This window comes from Octodon degus, unplaced genomic scaffold (assembly GCF_000260255.1).
Source record: "Octodon degus isolate 3935 unplaced genomic scaffold, OctDeg1.0 scaffold00006, whole genome shotgun sequence".
Taxonomy (NCBI): domain Eukaryota; kingdom Metazoa; phylum Chordata; class Mammalia; order Rodentia; family Octodontidae; genus Octodon; species Octodon degus.
Genome location: NW_004524582.1, coordinates 11,859,813 through 11,879,840, shown reverse-complemented (window position 1 = coordinate 11,879,840; position 20,028 = coordinate 11,859,813). Strand labels below are relative to the sequence as shown.

The window sequence follows — 20,028 nt, the reverse complement described above, 5'->3', positions numbered from 1 at the left end:
AAAGGACACAAATGGAGGACCATTTGTATCTGTATATACAAAATAGATAGGATAGATATACAGCTACTTTCTCTTAATTCAATGAGAAGAAAGATTTGCACTAATAGTGTTTGGACAGGATGTCATGTCTGCATCTTGTACTGTGAATAATCACTACAAAGACAACAATATGCAATGTATTAGTTATTAAAACTGTCCTGCTAACCTGCCTTAAAACTGTCTCATTGCTATTTGTTTCTCACTAAAAATAATAAAAAATAAAAAAAAAACAATTGAATTATTTAAATGAAGAGAGAAGACAGAGACATGGAAATGTTCAGTGCAGTGCTTGCAACAGCTGCTGTACGACCAAGTCGTCCTCAGTGGACTACAGATGCCAGAAAGGCAAGGGCGTGGCCTTCACTTATGTCTCCACCACTAAGCACTGTCTAGGATTACACAGATACATGTTGAATCAATGAATAGCTTAGCAAATGGCAGAATAAGCACCCACCAACAGGTAAGGCATAAGAAGTTAACAGCCCACCATCTTGATGGAATACGGGCAGTCGATAAGAGTATCACTATTTATTTATTTATGTGGAACTGGGGATTGAACTCAGGCCCTTACGCTTGCCAGGGAAACGCTTATTCCACTGAGCCATCTCCCCCACCCAAAGAAGTGTTGTTTTTTTTTTTGGCAGAACCAGGGATTGAACTCAGGCCCTTGCACTTGGCAGGCAAGTGCTTATTCTACTGAGCCATCTCCCCAGCCCCTAACAGTATCACTAAAGAGACTAATAAAACACACAGGGCTACAGTTAGTGATAAGACACAGTTAGAGAGAGGCATGTGCACTGCAGACAACACGACGGACACGTGTGCCAGCGGGCAGGGGCCGGAGGCAACGGGAGGATAGGCAGGAGCATAAGCCCCTGCCATGGGATTTTCGGTGCACTCTGAATTTTTCTTTCTTTTTTTTTTTTTTTAACATTATCCTGTTTTGCTTTTGCCACATTATCTTCCTAAACAATAACAATCAAAACTGAAAATCAGTTTATCCAGAGCTACTTTTAAATGACAACAGATACCTTCTAAGGGAGTTTGTATCGACAGCAAGTCCCCTTGGCAACAATTCCTTCACTGCAGAAAAGATAAGTGAATAGATGGTGTTGACTAAGTGAATGTGGCCCTGGGCTCGGATCTTTACACCAAGCACCTCAGGAAGCCTCGCATCCGGTGAAGCAGATGGTATTATTACTCAAGTCGACGGACGAGAAAGTGGCGACTCAGATTTAGTGATCCGCCATGTGTGGCTCTGAGTGGGAGCTACATGGGCTCTCAGCCGTGCACCTAACCACTCTGGTGTCACAACTTCAAAAGCAGTAAGAAGAAGAACAGGAACAAGAACAGGAACAGGAACAACAGAAGACCAAAGCAGGGATGAGCTTCCGGTTTTGGCTTTGTGATCAGATTCCAAAGTATGGTACCCGAAACTCGTGTTTGTGGGTGACAACTATTCCATCCTTCACAGTGATCATGACCCTGAGGTCTTCACAGGAGAATTGCAATTACCAGGCAGAGAGGAAATGGGTGGGGGGGTTGAAAATTCTCATTAGAACACCACACTAACAACTTTTCTCACTCTTCTTTCTTTTTTTTTGGTGTCAGAAATTGAACTCAGGACTTCGTGCTTGCCAGGCAGGTGCTGTACCACAGAGCTATGTCCCTTGTCCCTGCACTAACAACTGTTGTGGGCAAGATCTGTTACAACTCTTGTGCAAAATTTTGAGGACAAGCAGAATATCTGCATAGTCACAAACTATCTCCCCAAGATATTTTTAAATCAGGCAGGGAAAAATATTTACTATCCAGTGGAATCTTCCTTAACCTCTTAGTCAGGTGACTAGAACTCCCCTAGTCAGTGGTAAGACAAGGGACATCACATAGCCTTAGTGTGACAGGGACATATAGCATCTTTAGTGTTCATGTCCCAAAATACATAACCACATTCAATTTAGGAGAACTCAGAGAAGATACATCCAAACTGAGAGATATTCTGCAAAATACTCAACCAATGTCACAGTCATGAGTGTAAGAGCTGGGCAAACTGCTGTCACACAGTGGAGAACACCAGAAATGAAGATGGTAACAAAATGTAATGTAGCAGGGCCGGCGAGATAGCTCAGCCGACTAAGTGCCTGTTTAGGCAAGCACAGGGACTGGGGTTTGATCCCCAGCACCACATGCTGCACTGGCCCTGCCCCTGGGGCACACTGAGCTGTGACAGAGTCTGGGTGTGGTGGCACACACCTGTAATCCCAGTGCTGGGGAGGCTAAAAACAGGAGGATCATTACAAGTCTGAGCGATGTAGTGAGACCCTGTACCAAATACATTTTTTTTAAAAAAAAAAAAGTAATGTGGGCTCCTGCACTGGGCTCTAAAACAGAGGAATGTTATTCATGGAAAAACTGGTGAAATCCAAGAAAAGTCTAAAGTATGGGGGATGCCACTGTCCCAGGATGACTCTGTCAATGCCTTTGTGTGGCTCTGTGAAGTAACACTGACAGAAGTCAAGTGGAGGGTGGACAGGAACTCTGTGCAAATTTTCCATAAATCCGAAATTATTTCAAGATGCAAAGTTTCCAAAAAATGTCACTAAGAACAAAGTCTTGTCACTTCAGTGTTGGCTTGACTCCGTGCACACTACTTCACACCACAGCCACCCTTCCAGGGTCCTGAGTTTCCATCTTATGAGTTAATTTGGTAGCGACACCATAGGGCTGGAGCCGGAGACCCAGGGCTAGGCTCTACCACCTGGCCTATCATCTGATTACCTGGCCTGGAGTAATCCATCACCTTGTCGTATCTCAGACCAGGCGACCGCACGGTCTCCAGACCTGGGACTGCTGTGGGAGAGGTGTGCCAAACACAGCAGGTGCTCAGCCAAGGTCCCCATCACGGCTCTTGTCCTCGGGGAGCTGCTGCGAAGGGCACACGTGTGCACATGGGTGAAGAAAGACTGCAAACCCGCAGCCCGTGTACTGTGCACAGGAAAGGCAGGGCAGGCCTCAGCCCTGTGAGCTGCGTCTTGTCAGCGTTTACCTGGGAGTCCCCATCCAGGGCTGCCTGTGCATACATCTGCATGGACAACTCGAGGTCTTGGGACTGGTTTTGGTGGCCATAGTAGTAAAGGTCTCCCATTTTCAGATATGCTGCGGACAACAATAAATATCCATATCAAGTCGACTTACTTTACCGGCGTTTTGAAACATTGGCTCATTCACTCATGGTTAAGTGTTTCCTAATACAGTATCAAATGGAACATCTGTATTTCCTTGCATCAAGAGAAAAGAAGCAAGCTTTGCCCCAACACTTTCATCTCTAGACACACCGTTTCCGGGGTAGCTGCCCCGAGCAGTCGGTTGGTTAGTGAGACTCCCAGCCCCTCTGCCAAGGCTGTCTCTGGCCCTCTGTCTCACATCTGCAATCTTGCTGCCTGTGCTGGATCACTCTTGTATCTCTCTACAAGGTCTGTGGTATGTACTTTGTTTTTACCGGAAGGAAAAACATCTGTTTGAGAGCACTGCTATCAGGCAATGTCTAATGAGAAAACCAGAATCTGGCTTAGTTAGTGACAAAGAGGGCTTCATCGTGGAAAGTGGCTGCAGGTGTTGGAGCACTTAGAAGACCAACAGGAAAGTGGGTGGTCGGAGGTGGGCACCGAAGGAACCGTCGCCCTCTCAAGGGCTGGAGGGAGAGAGGGTGGCAGGGATTTTCCCAGAGCCTCATAGTGCTGTAGAGACTGAGATCAAAGGGGGGCAGAGGCTCTAAGCGGGGGCTGGACCTCTGGCGATACAGCCACTGACAGGAACTGGGTACCAGGCAGGGAGGTGGGAAGCACTTGGGCTTCTCCACTGCCTCCCACTGTCTCAGGCTCACCAGATGTAGAGGAACCTGGGGGTGGGGGGGGTGCGGCTTCTGCTGGCCAGCCCTGCCCACTGGGACTGCAGAGGACCCAGAAGCACATCCCAGGGCAGAAGGGCCAGGTACTGGGGCCTGAAGTGGGCTTTCCTTTGGGAATGTGGTTGGGAGGAACGTGGCCCCCAGCCCACCAGGGAGAAGGGACAGATGCTGGGAGCCTTTGAGCCATGACCTTCCCAGGCAGGATTTTCTTCTTCCTTTCCTAATAGTTTAGAAATATCACACTTCCCCCAAAGCTGTTCGATGGTCCTTGTTACTAAAGATTAAAAGCCTCCAATGCTTCAATTGAGCACTTGTTTTTCTATACATACCAAATGAAGGCGCATCGATTTGGAAAACAGAGAAATTATAGTATCTCCAAACGCAATTAACACCCAAGTATCTCCCAGCCAGGTCCTAAGAGGTAAAGAGGAGAAAAAGTTAACTCATGAATATTTTGGCCGAGTGACTAATTTTGTCTCTGTAAAACTCAATTCATTATCCTTAACCTTAGAGCTTCTACTTGGAGAAGAATACATTTACTTACCGGCCTCTCCTCACAGATGTGTGCTAAATTTGTCTGTGACACTTCAATTCCAGTTTCTGCTGCTAAAACATAATACAGCAAGGCTTCGTGCCTAAAAATAGATGATTAATAATAAATTTTATATAGTGGCTCTTACTAATGTTCAGAGAGCTTTATATTCAAACAGAAGAGGGCACAAAATAAGTAGTTTTTTAAAACCACAAAATCATGAGTTTTTTTTTTTTTTTTTTTTAAATAAATACCGCTGTTAAAAATACTGCATGCACTGATTTATTTTCTATCTTAAAGCCTGAACTCGCAGATAAGGCTAGGAACTGGCTGATACAACAGCTACCTCTACTGGTGGAAGGGTGCACCAAGAGAGGTGGCTGGGACTTGCCTAGAAGATTCTGAGTTTTGAATCCTTCGTTCTTCACTTAGAGTGACAAGTGCTGTTAGGGTTTGGGTCTAGGTATCCCACCAAAGCCTCACGCAGTCATAAGTGGGGCCTTTGCAGAGGTGGCTGGATCTAGGGTGTGTGACGCTTGGGGTTGATTCATGGTGCAGTGCTTGCTGGGTCAAGGGCATAGAGGGTGCCCTCCTCCATAGCCTAGATAAGATATAAGGGACACAAAGGCCTGTGGGCACCCCTTGCTTGCCTTCTTTTTCTGTCTTCTGCCTACGATGAGCTGTTCCTTCTCTGCGATGTCCCCCTGCCACACCACCCTGCCCGTGGAGCCAGCTGAGGATGGACTGAAATCTCTACAATCTGTGAGCTACATAAACCTTCCCTCAATTAACTTTTGGATATTGGGCATTTTGGCTGAGCAATGAGAAAAAGCAACTGAGACAAGTGGTATTAAGAAAAACCCTGGTTTAACAGTTCTGTTTTGTGAAAGGCAAGCAAGGGATGAGCACAGGCCTTTCTATCCTTTGTATCTTATCCATGCTATGGGGGGTACCCTCTATGCCCTTGACCCTAGTACTGCACCATGAATCAATGCCAGGCTCACACACTCTAGGATTTAGGGTTCTGAATAAGATCATCTAAAGGTCTGACAGGAGAGGCAGTTTACAGGGGGCTAGGTAAAGGTTTGGGGACACTCCTACACCCACTGCTGGGGGAGGCCAGCTAACCCAGGGTTCCAAGAGACAAGGCTTTCCCACCAACGAGGGGAGTTTTAGGTGCACACCACACCCAGTCCTACAGTCCTTCCCTATGAGGGAGATTCTAAAGGAACAATCCAGGAGATGCGCAAAGCTATTCTGTTGTCAAAGGAGTTCACAGCAGAGCCGTTCATACAAACTGCAACAAAGAGGCTGGAAACAACGTAAACATATGAAAATCAGTGACAAATTCAGTTGGCCCTCAGTGCAGCCACTTTAGACGCAGCCACTGAAATGATGCTATGGAAAACTGCTCAAAACCACCAAAAGGGGCTGGGGTGCAGCTAGGCAGTGCACAGCCTGCCTGGTAAGCACGTGGTCCTGCATTTGATTCCTGGTAAAACAAACAAATAACAACCAAAAAAAAAAAAAAAAAAAAAAAAAAAAAACCTCCAAAAGTTTGTTATGCAAAATTTTCCATTCAGTGCAGGGGGGAAAAAAAAGAAAAAGAAATAAAGCAGACTATAAAACACTGTGCCCCAGTTTGGCAAAAACAAAAATAAAATTGAGCAGGGCATATAAACAAATACATACATGGCAGAGAAAAAAACCCTCTAAAAATGATCTACCCAACGTGAACAACACTTGTCCGTGTGTGGCAAGGAGGCAAGTCGGTTCTGTTTTCTTCTTTTTACTTATCTAATTTGTTCAATTTTCTATGTGTTAACCAGTTTATGGGTAAAAATTTATTTTAAGCATAATTAGTTGTTTCTCAAGCTTATTTTTCATTTCTTGTAGTTGACATTAATGGAACTTTTTAATTTCAGCTTCATGTAGGAACCAGTTCCGAGGAAGATGGGGCGGTTGGGGCTTAGGAAAAGAAGGTGAACATGTTCTGAGGTCATCTTTCTAAACTGCTACCAGTAGCTTCAGCCTGATCATCTCTTTGAGACAGGGAGGCAGCCGGGGGAACCAAATTAGGGCAGCCAGACCTTCCACAGGTCATGGGCCGCATTACCACAGAGAGAGCCGAGTCCCAGCCTCTGAGTTCCTGGGGCAGCTGACCAATTAGCCGTGACTCATGCTAAAGAGAGACAAGGTCAGCTTGGAGGTCTCCTCTGCACCAGCGGTCAGATAATCAGCCCGCAGCTGCAGACACCACCCCAGAGGCCTGGGGCCTTTCTTACTCAGCCTGCAAAAATCCTATTTGGGTTCCGTAGTCCTCTGAGTACACCCAGTTCAGCAGGGACACCAGGGGCAGGCCTGGAAAGCAGGCTGCGACTGCCAGCAGCAAGGGTCTGCTCCTGAAGTCTGATTAAATTAAATCCTAAATTAAATCCTTCTAGTCAAATTAAATGCATTGAGTAGATATATCTACAAGTGTTAGGTAAAACAGCACCTGTCACTTGCTCAAGAGCAACCTGAATAGATACAATTCTAGGACCTTCTCCAACTCGCAGTGCAGAAACACAGTTCTCAACAGCTCCGCTGAGCTCTGCCCTCTAGAGGTTCCCAAACGCTGAAACATCCCTATCACGAACCTGTCACACTGAATTCCTAGAATGAAGACACCAATGTTCCTTGGGATTAGAGGAATCCTTGGGATTCTTCAGAGTCATCTAAACTCCACCAGTGCCTCGCGTTCCAGGAGAGACGTGTGAGGGAAGGAAACGGGGCAGACCCGCCACCCACCACAACCAGGTACAGGGCCAATGTCCTCTGCCATGCCCACCTGAACGTGGCTCACGTTCCTGAGGTGAAATCAATGAGTTTTGTGGACAGCAGGAAAGCAGGTGGCTGGCCACCAGGACTGGGGCAAGAGCTGAGGGACATGGGGTGGACAGTGTAAGCATACTCGCTAGAGGCAACTTTATAGACAATCTCTTGCCTCTCGAGCTACCTGAGTGATGGGGAAGGAAGGGAGAAACTCATTTTATAGGAAGCCTTCAGCTCCATTGTTATATAAAATAGGAGGAAATTTTACAGAACTCCCCAGCATTTCCATCAAGTAAGAACCAAAATCCATCAAAATGAGATGTCTAAAAACACTGATAGTAGGAGCACTGGACAGAAATCCACCTCAGTCTTCCACAGATCAATCACGGGCACCCCCTGTGCTGATGTCACTGCCTTCCAGTTCACGTGTTGTGGGACAGCCCTAGGAAGGGACCAATCACGCACACCCAGCTTCTTAGCTTCTTGACACTCTTCAAACAGGTCGCCTCCTTACAGATCTCACCCACACAGCCTCCTGGTGTTTACTTAACTGTGTTTCAACAGAAACCATCTCAGAGTATTAATTACAGATATTTCTGTGCTTACACTCTGAAAAAAACATTTACTCAGCACTTGCTAATTGCAGGCAGCCCAAAGATAGGTTTCGGAATTCTCCTGTCCTCCCATGGATTGCCTCAAGGGTTGGGAAGATGGCCAGAGCTTCAAGTTCTGTTCCCAACAGTCTCCTTGGTCGGAAATAGAATGGGGGAAAAGGGTGCAGAGAGGAGGGATTCGCAGACAAGAGTTCAGGGTTGTGTTTGCTAGTCCTCCTTTCAGATCTGACCCAGGCATTCCTAGCCCTTCTACAATGTACATGTCAATCATCGATTCTTTGGCTGCTTGCTGGGAATTGTGACCTTTGAGTCCTTCTGAGCAACTTCTCTGAAGTTCCATTCTTTCTAGAATGTTCTTTCCTGCCAGTGCCTGAAGCAGCTCAAACAAAGTTAAAAAAAAAAAAAATCCTGGGGTCTCAGTTGGATTCACTGCTCTGTTGAAAAAAGGATACCTCCCTCTTACCTGGAGCTCTGTACTTCTTGTCCTGCCTCAAGCTCCCTCCCATCCACTGGGCTACACCTCTGGGGTCAAATATTTTGGGTAAGTATGTTTAAGACAAAGGACTTTGAAACACACAGCTCATAGGTGGAATCCACATCTGTGAGATGAGCGCAGTGAAACATGACAGTGGCCTTTCCCACTAACTTGGGGTGGCATCCGAGGACAGCCGGAAGTGTGACAGCATTATCTGCCACATTATGCCGACACAGCAAAAAGCCCCTCGCTCAATCACCTTCTCCTCTGTAACTATCCTGCATCTATCTCAGAACAACACAGAAAACCACAAGCTCATCAAACTGACACATGTAATTTGAAAATAGCATCCAGAATAAATTCACACACAAAAAAATGAAAAAGGGGTGGACGGTGGGGGGCATTGATGGATGACTGAGTCCTATCAGAGCGAAATAGATGTTTCCAGAAAAGCCACAGTGTGGCGAGAGACAGCCAGCACACATATCACCACCTAAACCCTGCGGAAGGTTTGGAGGCTTCATGAGCAGGCAGCAGCGGAAGCACTGGACCTCAATTATACCTAGACAGAGATCTCCCCATTGTCATGGGTACTGTGTTGTCGTTTCTTGCTGAAATGGAGGTCTTGAACCAGACGGAGGTTTATCTTTAACCATCAATATCAAGAGTGGCAAGGATGTGGGGAAGGACTAACTTACAGGTGGTGGGCAGAGGGGCAATGGGTAAAATCATTTTGGAAGACAACTAGCATTGTGTTACAAAGCTGACCAGGAGTCTTTCCTGTCACCCAGAGACTCCAGTGCAAAATATATAACCTACAGCAACTCTTCTCAGGGGTGCCAGCAAGTATGCAAAAATGCTCATGGTTGGGTTGATCTTAAAACATACAAACTGGGTGTGGTGACGCATGCCTCTAACCCCAGCACTTGGGAGGCTGACATAGGAAGATCACTGTGAGTTCGAGGCCAAGCCTGGTCTGTGTCAAAAAACAAGACAAACTGACAACATGCCCTCCAAAACTATAACAACAACAAAAAGCAAACAATGCAAATATAGGTTAACAGGAATTAGCATAAGACCTGATAAATCAATTGCAGCACATTACAGCAGTGAATCTGAATGACCTACAGGTGCAGGCATCAAAATATATGAGTCCTGGAAACATGATGATGATTTTCAGAGTAGCTGAAGAATGATGTATGGTACGATTTTAATACGTAAAGGTCAGAAAAAGCCAAACTAAATCCACCACATAAAAATCTATCAGTATAGAGCAAACCTATAAAGAAAGTTGGCAGTAGATGAACAAAAAGGTTCAGGGTCATCTGGGCACTGAGGATGAAGATGTAACCCAGGGGAGGGGCTGCAGTGGTACCAGCAAAGTTCACTTTCTCGAGCAGAGGGGGACGTTAGCAGGTGTTCGCTTTACGGTTACACTTCAGCTCTTACATCTCTCTCCCACACATTACTTCACACATATCAAGTGTTTCATAGAGAGACCGTTCAACTGGCTCATGCCACAGCTTCCATTCAGAGGCTTGGCTCCTTTCACCGGGATTCCCTGAAGGCTATCCCTCTTGCCCCATCTCACCCAGCTGTTCACCTAAGCATCCTAGAAAGGACCTCTCCCCTGTCACTACCCTCCCCAAAACTATCAGTGATTCCCTGCTGCTTTCCAAATCAAGTGTTATGGTTTGTGTCTAGTTGTTCCCTCAAAGCCTCATGCAGTCATGAGGCAAGGACTTCTAGAGTTTGAGATTAATTCATGATCAAGGCTGGGATTATGGGTCTTAGTACTGTTGGGATTATGGGTGTGTGTACTACACCTAGCCTGGGGCAGATAGCCTGAACGCAATTTACAGGAGACAGACTTGCTCTCTGCAGCCGTTGTTGTTGCTGCTACGCCTCCATTTTGCTCTCTGCTCTCTGCCGCCACCATGAACGGTTGCTCTGTGCCATGTGCCACTCGCCCTGCCTTGGAGCCAGTTGAGTATGGACTGAAACCTTCAGTAACTGTGAGCTAAATGAACCTTTCCTTCCTTCATTTTGGGTGTTAGGTATTTGTCCCAGCAATGAGAGAAGAGTAACTGAGACATCAAGTATAAAGTGGAACCTGCCATTCAAAATTCAATAAAATAGCTGGCTTCACTCTCACGTCTTACCTTCATGGCAAACTGAATGTTTTAATGTTTTCTAGACTTCTCTAGAAGCTTCAGTCTTTGCTTTTGCTCCTGCAATTCCCTTTGCCATACTGTTCCCAGCATGGCTACATCAAAATTCCATCTACTCTTCAAGGCCGTTTTTCCCACTACCCACACTATCCGAGGCTCTCCCAAGCTCCAAGCTATGCGGCAGCTTGTCCTCCTCTGACTCCCTAGTATCCTTCACATGCTACTTATGGTTGAGATTGTTCTACATGCTTTATTTTTACTTTATTTGCCTTTTTGAGACAGGGTGTCACTATGTAGTTCAGACTGGCCTTGAACTTACTTTGTAGCCTATGCTGGTCTTGAGCTCACAATGAGCTTCCTGCCTCAGCCTCTCAAGTGCTGAGATTATAGGAGTGAGCCACCATGCCTGGGTCATTGGACAACTGACAAGAGCTGTCATGATCCACAGAAGGACACCAAGGAGTGCAGAGTCAGGATTCTGGGTGGAGGCAGTCCCAAGTGCAAAGGCTCAGAGTCCAGACTCTGGGCCAATGAGAAAACGCACAAGTAGGAGACAGGGCAGCAAAGGTCCCTGAGCCTGACTTGTGACAGTCCCTACGACTTATGGAAGGCCACCTGCATTTCAGCATGTACAGCAAAATCTGAAGAAGTAAAAAACACACACAAGGCAAAGTGCACTAAATCTCTCCTCCCCACTGCCAAGCCGGAATGAAAACAACCTGCACTGTGGCTAAGGGTTCCAAGAAAGAAAACAGCCACAGAAATTGTAATTCACCTGACCCTTCATGGTAAATTTTTTAAAAATATATATTTTAGTACAAGGTCTACAGGGTCTCACTACATAGATCAGACTTGTAGGGATTCGCCTGTTTATAGCCTCCCGAGCGCTGGGATTACAGGCCTGCGCCACCATGCCCAGTCTCAGTTGCTGTCTCAGCACACCCTGGGGGTGGGGCCAGTATCACACTCAGGGGATAGAACCCTGGTCCTTGCGCCTTCCTAAACAGGCACTTTAGTCCTCTGAGCTATCTGGCTAGCTCTTATGGTAAATTTTTTTTAACATGCTATCTGAGGTGTTTTGTGATATTAAATTGAAAAGTAGGCAAAGCTAAGCTATTCACACAAGTTCTGTTTATAGGAAAAAAGTCATCTCTCTCTCTCTTTCTCTCTCTGTGTGCATGCATGCACGTACACCTTTTCGTGCTCCCCTTTTGGGAAGACTGCATATCCACACTGGATATCGGAACCCTTATTTCACTCTAAGAAGCTTGTGGGGAAGAGAAAATGGGAGATTGGAGGAGAATGAGTTAAAGTCAAATTTGAGAGTTTTATGTATTGATGTTACCTGAAAGCCCCCATAGAACACCTCCCAAATGGTAAGATGTATTTACAGTTGGGAAATCATAGTTTCATTGAAAGAAATTTCTTTCTGATTGTGCGGTGGGGCCATAGAGAAGGAACTTCCGCAGGCTGATAATTACATTTGGTGCCTCTTTGTTGGGCCTGGTTCTCCCAGAGGTTTTAAGTTGAGGTTCTTGCTCACTAAGTGTTACCTGTTGGTTGCGTGTGCAGAAAGGGCCAAAAGAGAAAATGGGTTCTCCCAGACTTCTATTTTAATTTCAATTTTTAATTAAGGTTCAGACGGGAGCGTGATCGATGCTCAATCTGGGTTAATGTCTTTGAGCCACTGGACCGAGGGGACTCTGCAGATTTGCATATCCTTTTTAGTTATTACTGAAACACCCAGATCATTTAGGCGATAAACCGGCCAAGAAAATGTGGCCCAAGGGAAAGTGAAATTGGAGTGCTAGAACTGACAGAAGAAGAACAAATAGAAAAAGAAATCAGGTGGTGTTGGGAGAGGCCTCACTTAGAAGATCACCTGGTAATAGCAGAAAGGGCTTTTAAGTCTTCTGCGCAACATCTTGTCCCCTCCAGAACAGGGAAAAACAGCAGCTCCATAACAAAGTCAGCGAGGGAGGCGACTGTTGGGTTGTGACAATGTACACGGGTAAGTGGCTGGCATGGTGCCAGCTCCTGGTCTTGGCAGAGGCAGTGAGCTGTCTGAAAGGGCAGGCTTGGGCCTTAGGCACGGGGATTCCTCTTTTTCACCTGAGCCAGGTGGGGCTGGAGGGCCTGGCCCCGCAGTGACCTGGCAAGAGAGGCAGAGGGTCTCACTGTAGCCCCTCTATGCTGCCCCCAGACTCTAAAACCTAGAGGAAAATCTCAAGAGAAAATGCAGTCAAGGTGTCTGTGTGTCTCTCAGCTTGATGAGTGTGGACCCTCCCCCTCAAGAACTAATTTTTGTGTCTAATTAAACATGAAATGCCATGTTTTCCAGTCAACAGCCAATCAGCCTGTGAAATGCTGAATATCATTACTGGGAAGCTACGATTTCCCTGCAAATTGCCTTTTCACTTGAGTTTTAGGAGCCGTCTCTAAGTCTACACGACAGGTTGGGAGGCAAGGGTGGAGAAAGGCCCCTGCAGCTCTGGCCCCACACTTACCAGAAGCCCTCCAAGTAGGCGTTGAGGGCCTGGCGGATGACGTGGCCCAAGTAGCCATTTTTCTCGGCTACGTGCTTTGCCCATCTGAAAAGGAAGAGGGAGAGAAAAATACGCAAACTGGCAAACCGAATAATCACTTTTTTCTTCCAATGATCTCAATAAATTCCACTCAGGAAATATTTTGCTTGTTAGAATTTTTATAAAGTAACAAATCAGAACTGAATGTTAAGAAGGTAAAGAAAATATTTTTTCAGAGCTTTTCATTCAGTGCCTTTCCTACAAATGCTTAGTAGTTGTTCTTTTATGGAAACAAAGGCATGCATAATGGATATATCTACTGACAAGCGAAAAACCAGCCTCTACCAAGTTTTGTTTCACCACTAAAATGTTCACGGACTTATTATAAGACTTCTCCACTTTGTTTCTGTCCCCTAATGTGTCCTAGAGGGGTGATTTAATGATGAACTACTCCATTATAATCTTTAGACTTAGGCCACTAAAAGAATAGTATAAAAATATATAACAAGCTAATAAATATTTGATTAGTACAAAGAAAGATCAAGAGGGAAAAAAAGGCACAGAATAATCCAGATGAGACAAATAGGTTAGGAACAGTAAAATGATTAGGGCTGCCAAGATAGCTGAGAGGACTAAATGACTGCTCGGGCAAGTGCAGGGACTGGGTTTGATCCCCACCGCATGCTGTGCCAGTTCTGTCCCCAGGCGTGCTGAGCCAGCCCCTGAGACTGGGCGTGGTGTCACATGTCTGTAATCCCAGCACTGGGGAGCTGAAAACAGGATGATTACTACAAGACAGATCTGCATAGTGAGACCCTGTAACAAATACATTTAAAAAAAAAGAAAGAATAGTAAAGTGGCAAATTTTAAAACCAAACATATTCATAGTTACGTTAACTGTAAATGGACCAAATCCACCAAGTAAAAACTAAAATTATAGACCATAAATAATGATCAAAATTCCAATTATGGGGGCCTGCTGGTTAGCTCAGTTTTTTAAGCGCCTATTCATGCAAATAGGCTCAGGATACCACGGTTCAAACCCTACCTCCACCTGCCTTCCCAGTCCTACCCTTAAGGCAGGCTGAGCCAGCCAAAAAAAAAAAAAAAAAAAAAAAAAAAAATTCTTCTCAATTTAAAAAAACCAAAACAAACCAAACCAAAAAACCCCCAATTATATGCTTTTTTCAAAAGATACGCATTAAAATTTAAAAGACAAAGAAATATTAAGAATAAAAGAATGCAAAAGACACAAAAACTCCAATAATAAGACATGATATGAGCTACATGAAAACCAAGAAACAACAGAGTAAGGCAAGGACCGCAAACACATATAACCGAAGGCTGCAAAATGATAGAAGGGTCAATGAGAAGCAAAACAATATTAATTGTACATGACCCAAGAGCACAAAGTCAAAATATATAATGCAAAATTGACAAGCTAAAGGAAGGGATAGATAAGTCTATACACATAGATTTTAACGCAAATGCTTAGTAGTTTTTCCCAATAACTAGTATAACAAGCAGAACTAAAAAATTAGAAATGATAAAGAAAATATAAACGACATAATTGACAAACTTGAGGTAACTCACACACCCACATAGACATTGCACCCAATAAATTTAGAGAACACAATTTTCAGGAGCCCAGAGAGCACGAACCCAAACTGAATACGTACTAGTCCCCAAACATGCCTCAGGCCTCAGTAGATTTCAAAAGACTGGCGTCATTAAGAATCTGTTCTCAGATCACAGTAAAATTAGGCTGAAAATCAGTGGTGGAAGGACAAGAAGAAAATTCCTGAAACATGGATACTCACATCAAATAGCCTACATACCAATGATAAAAAGGCTTCAAGTCAATCTAAGTTGTTTTAGCACTGAGTTTGGATCAAGATAAGCTTAATCTTAGATGTCTTGTGGGAAACCCACTTTTGGAGGTGTTAATTGGCCTAAGCATGGCTCAGAGATTTTTTTTTTTTTTAAATCTGTAAAGGGCAAGATTCTAGATGTTTTTTAATCTTTTATTTATGTATTTGGTACGCAGTCTCGCTATGCAGCTTGGATTTGTAGCGATCCTCCTGTCTCAGCCTCCCCAGTGCTGGGATCACAGGTGTGCGCCACCATGCCTGTTTCTTGGTGGCTGGCTCAGTGTGGGGCTGGCGGCATGGCATGTTAAGGTACCAGGGATTGAACTCAGGTCCTTGCACTTGCCAGGCAGGTGCTTAGACTGCTGAGCTAGATACTACATATTTTAAGCACTGGTGTCTGTTAAATATTCTTCTTTGTTTTACAAACTCTTTAAAAATGTGCAAAGCACTCTTAGCTCCTGGGGTCACACAAAACAGGCAGTGGGACACATTTCACTTGTGAGTCATTTCCGGATGAGCACGAACTCAGAATATGCCCCTGTTCACCATTCTTCAGAAAACTACCGTAGGATGCGTTCTACCAAGAAGGAGGTGCATGTGAGGAGAAAGGAGTCCAGTAAAGAGAACCCCCAAAAGCCAGACAGAGAAAGAGGTGGGGTGGGAAGGGGCCCCTATGATGGCAACAACACAAGACCCGAGGAGAGGTGTCCCCATGAAGATTACTAGACTCCTTCGTGGGTGTGGGCATAGGAAGAGAGGATTTCAAAATCTAGAGAAAAAAATGGAGATAACAGGATATAGACAGTGGTAAGTACAGAGGGATCTAAGCAAATAAACAATAAACATAATTATCACTTCCTGGAAAAGCTGACACTAATCTAATAGAAATGAAATACTCCTTGGGAAGGACCTGCGCATGTGTGGGCGAGCGGAGGGACAGTGAGAGGAGAGCTACGCTTTTATCTTTCCCGGGGGTCAGCTCAGCAGGTGTTTAGCTTCTTGACCTAAATGCATATAATAATGACAGAAGTCAAAACTTGATTTTAAAAATGCCAAAGACGAAGCGTAAGGAAAGGAAAGAGGTCCAGTTTCTCAAGCAGAGTGAACAGAGGACATGGCTTTTCTGTCACGGGTGATACCAGTCAGATGCTTACACCACAGCCTTCTCGGGATCCCTAGGGAACGTCTCCAGGTTGCCCGTGATGTAGTAGAGGGAGCACCACAAGGTCCCTTCGATATGTCCCCCTTGTGCTGCCTTGTGGAAATATTCGCCAGCTAACGTCTGCAGAGAAAGATGAACGGCGTCACTCGGGTTCGCGCGCCCCCGCCCCTGGCTGCGGGGTGTCGCACAGCCTCGAAGAAGTCCTTTAAGCCTGGTGTTATCGCAGGCTTAGAACTTCTGATACCTGTAAGGAAACCAGGTCAAGGAATAGTTCCAGAAAGACAGCTCATCCCAGAAGCCGGCCTCTGGAGCTATGAACCTGCTAAAAGCTCTTCTGCGATTAAGTTTGCCCGATAAACAAAACAACCTGTAAGCGTGAGCGCCGCTGCCGTCTCTTTGATCCTCACCCAGCCCCTGCATGCTGAGCAGAAAGACTGTGCCGGAAGTCACACTGGGTGCAAATCCAAGCGTTTGCTTTCCTAACCTTGCTTAATACCTTCCTGCCAACCCATGCACAAAACAGCATTTCCAGTAGGAAGGTGAGAATTGGAATACGACAATAAAACATCCACGCTTGCAGATGCGTGGGAGGGTTACCAGACATTTGCAATGCATAAAAACACTGGCGCTGTGTGTAATCAGAGAGAGGCGGAGGGAGAAATGAAAACAAACACGTAGGTGGCTATATATATATATATATATATATATATATATATATATATATATATATATATATATATATATATATCCACCAGCTTCCATTATTTTTCAGGGCCAGTTAACTATTATTTCCAAAAGCAAGGACTCTGCAGGCAGCTAGGCTTGGGTTCCACTCCCAGCTCTGGTCCTGACAAGTTGCAGAGGCTTGGGCATGTTAAGCTCTCCAAACCTCATTTTCTGCAGCTGCAAAACGTGGCCTCTGATTGTCCCCCATGGGACAGGGTGGGTGAGGATCAAGTGAGATGCCACGCTCTCCAAGGTCAGCCCTAGCCTCACACAGAATCATTTTCATCCGCCCTCCTACCCCACCGGTGCTGCCACCGCTACACTCTTGTTCATCCCAGTGAATGCCACCTCGGTTCCTCCACCTCCCGAGAGCTGAACACAATGGAGTCCTCCCCGACTCACTGTTACCCTCGGAGGGTCTGTGGAGTCCAGTTGCACCCCAGCCCCACCCTGCTACTGCCCCATAATAGCCATGGAGCTCTCTCACTTGAATTCTCAGTGTTCACCGCATCTCCCTTCAGTTAGTGTCCCTGGGACACAGGAAGCACTATTTCAAACACTGCCTGCCGCTGCCCCATTCCAGACGGTCGAGGGTGGCTCCCCATCTCCCTGTGCAAACTCTGAGTCTCATGCAGACCTGGGTGGTGACCCCGCTGCCACGTCTCTCATTTCTCCCCACCTCTCCTGCTAGCCTGGTCTCCCTGCCCCACTCTGGGGCACTGTGGCCATTTCCATCCTGGGCTCTTTGTCCTGGCTATGTCTGCACAGTGTCCCCTGCTCTGGTCCCCGCAATCTCTGGCCCTCTTCATGTCCTGCTCCATTTCTGCAACACTCGTCCCCACCTGCCCTGCGAGGAGGTATTTGCTTTCTGTCTTTCTCCCCCACAGAAACATCCCCAGTGACCAGGAGTGCACCTGGCACAGGAGGGAACTCAATGAACGCTGTGAAGGTGACAGCACTTGGTGTTTTATTGCCATCATCAGTGTCACTGTTAAGGGAAAGGCTTCCATTTCACACTGGGGCCCAGGCCCTGACCCCACCTGGTGTGGGACTCAAAGTCACCTAACCCCCCAGAGCCTCAGTCACCTGCTGGTAGGGACACAGCCCTAGCAGATGCTTATTTCAGAGGACAGGGTGCACAGTCCTGTGTAGTAAAGCAGTAGCCACCGAGGAAGCACTCGGCCCACCTTGGGGCTCTCCCTGCCATCTCCCTGCAGGCAACCCTGCCTGCGCTTGGCTCCCCATCTTCTGAGGTCCTCACTCCTGGGGCTCAGCCCCTTGCACAAACCCTTGGTGAGCAGGCATTGGCCTGCTGCTGAGCTGGTCCCAATCTACTCACTAGATTCCTTCCAGGAGCTCCTGGGAAAATGCCATCCAAATGCAGGACTCCGAGATTGTACGAGGCATCTGGATTCCCCATTTCTTCTGCTTTTAACCAGTACTTGGCTGCTTTGGCATAATTTTTCTTGAATTTGTGGTAATACCATCCTAGGCCATTGACTGCCTGATGCAATCCCTGGATTTCAGAAAGAGAGAAAGAAATTAGTATGTCATCTAAAGAGATCTGGAAGCACTCTGCCTGGATCTAAGCAAAATCTTCCCTTTCTATTTCCTGGGGCAGATGGCACTAAAGAACAGTGAAGTGCCAGAAGACAGAGCCTGCCCGAGAAGCTCCCGGGTGGATCTTGCCTGGCTGCTGCTGGGATTTCTCCCTTCCGGCTCCATAGCGAAGCCAGCCCACATCATGGCTCCATACCCAGTTCTCCTGCAAAGCCCGGGCCTGTAACAGCTTCCTAGCACCCTGGAGGAGCAACAGTGCCCTTGAAACGCATGGACATCATCTGCAGCAGGAGGCCCCAAACCTGCCCTGGCTGGGATGATTCTAGGTGACCCACCTGCCCATCTGTTCATTCCTCAGCCTTCAACACAGAGGAGCAACTGTGACAACCCACGCGCCAAGCACTATTCAGCACCCCCAGTTCTGGTGCAGTTTGAGTCAGGGGGAGAGTGCTCAAGGGAGAGGGGGCTCAGGTCTGCAGGCACCAGAGGAGGCCCTGACAGCAGACTACAGCCTTGAGCCCCCTGCTTGCCCACTTGTAACTATCAGGCCCCCTGGCCTGCTCTGGGTCCAAGCCTCGCCAGTCACCCATGTGCACCTGGGGAGATGGGCTCCCCTTCCTCTTTCCTGCCCCTTCTAGGCTTGACCTTATAATCTGGGTGCCAGGAAGACCTGGAGAAGAAACCAGCAGAGCCCAAGGGCAGGAGTGTTCCCCAAGGGCTGGATGTGGGCCAGTGTGGGCCCTCAATAAACACGTGCTAACTGAATAGAAAGCTGTGCTCTGAACATCAACGAAAGAGACTCCGATTCTGCCCCTCTCACGGTCCAAATTGAGACATCCCGCAGGATGTCCCAATTGAGAGCACTGTGGTAATGAGCACCGTGGGTCCGAGCACGAGAGTGTCTTTCTTGGATCTGCAGCAAGGAGGAACAGCAGAAAGTATGTTGAAGCCGTGAGGGGCTGTTGGAGTCAGGATAAGCCCCCAGGGCACATCCACACGGCCCCTGCATGCCCACACCAAGAGGCCACAGCCTTATTCAGAGGCATCTGTCATCAGCCAACAACTCTTCTCAAGGGGCTCCTTTAGGAACTGCATTGAAACTCAGGTCAGGAACCCGAGTTCTTAGGCCCTGTTCTGGACCCGGCTGCTCGACAGTTCTGCCTGAGTGTGACTTCTGACTAATTCTGAAAATCAAGCTATGCATGGCCTTTGGCACAGCATGAAAAATGCAGGGGCTCAGTAAGCCCTTGATGGGCGAACGAGGGCGAACGAGAGTGAGAATCACAAACTCCTGAAGGAGACAAGCCTACTCCAGGCCAAAAGCTGTACTTCCCAGCACTTGTGTAGCCCTGCACACCACTCCTGGAAATGAAGCCCTCAGACCACGGTTCATGGTAAGGGGCTAAAGAGTTCCAAATGCAGCCCAGACCTGTGGTTCTCCTAAGAGCTCAGCTCTCTGGGAGGCTGAGGCAGGAGGATGGGAAGCTCGAGTCCTGCCCAGGCAACATAATGAGACCCTGTCTTAAAATACAAAAAAGGGGGAGGGAAGGAATAGGGCAAAAAAAAAAAAGAATTAAGGTGTGCTAAGTACAGGTATACCCTTCCCTAAAAATACAAAAAGAAGAAGAAGAA

The 20,028-nt window shown here is 46.6% G+C and overlaps 1 protein-coding gene across 1 annotated transcript in view; it reads right to left on the bottom strand.

Moving 5' to 3' along the window:
- Positions 1–20,028, bottom strand: part of Sel1l3 (SEL1L family member 3) — a 106,404-nt gene that overhangs the window by 10,828 nt on the left and 75,548 nt on the right. The window contains exons 15-20 of the mRNA XM_012516619.2: positions 18,176–18,352; positions 16,103–16,230; positions 13,060–13,143; positions 4,491–4,581; positions 4,276–4,360; positions 3,086–3,195 (exon numbers count right to left, since the gene is read on the bottom strand). Coding sequence (XP_012372073.1) covers positions 3,086–3,195; positions 4,276–4,360; positions 4,491–4,581; positions 13,060–13,143; positions 16,103–16,230; positions 18,176–18,352 — 675 coding nt within the window. The remainder of the gene's footprint in view (positions 1–3,085; positions 3,196–4,275; positions 4,361–4,490; positions 4,582–13,059; positions 13,144–16,102; positions 16,231–18,175; positions 18,353–20,028) is intronic.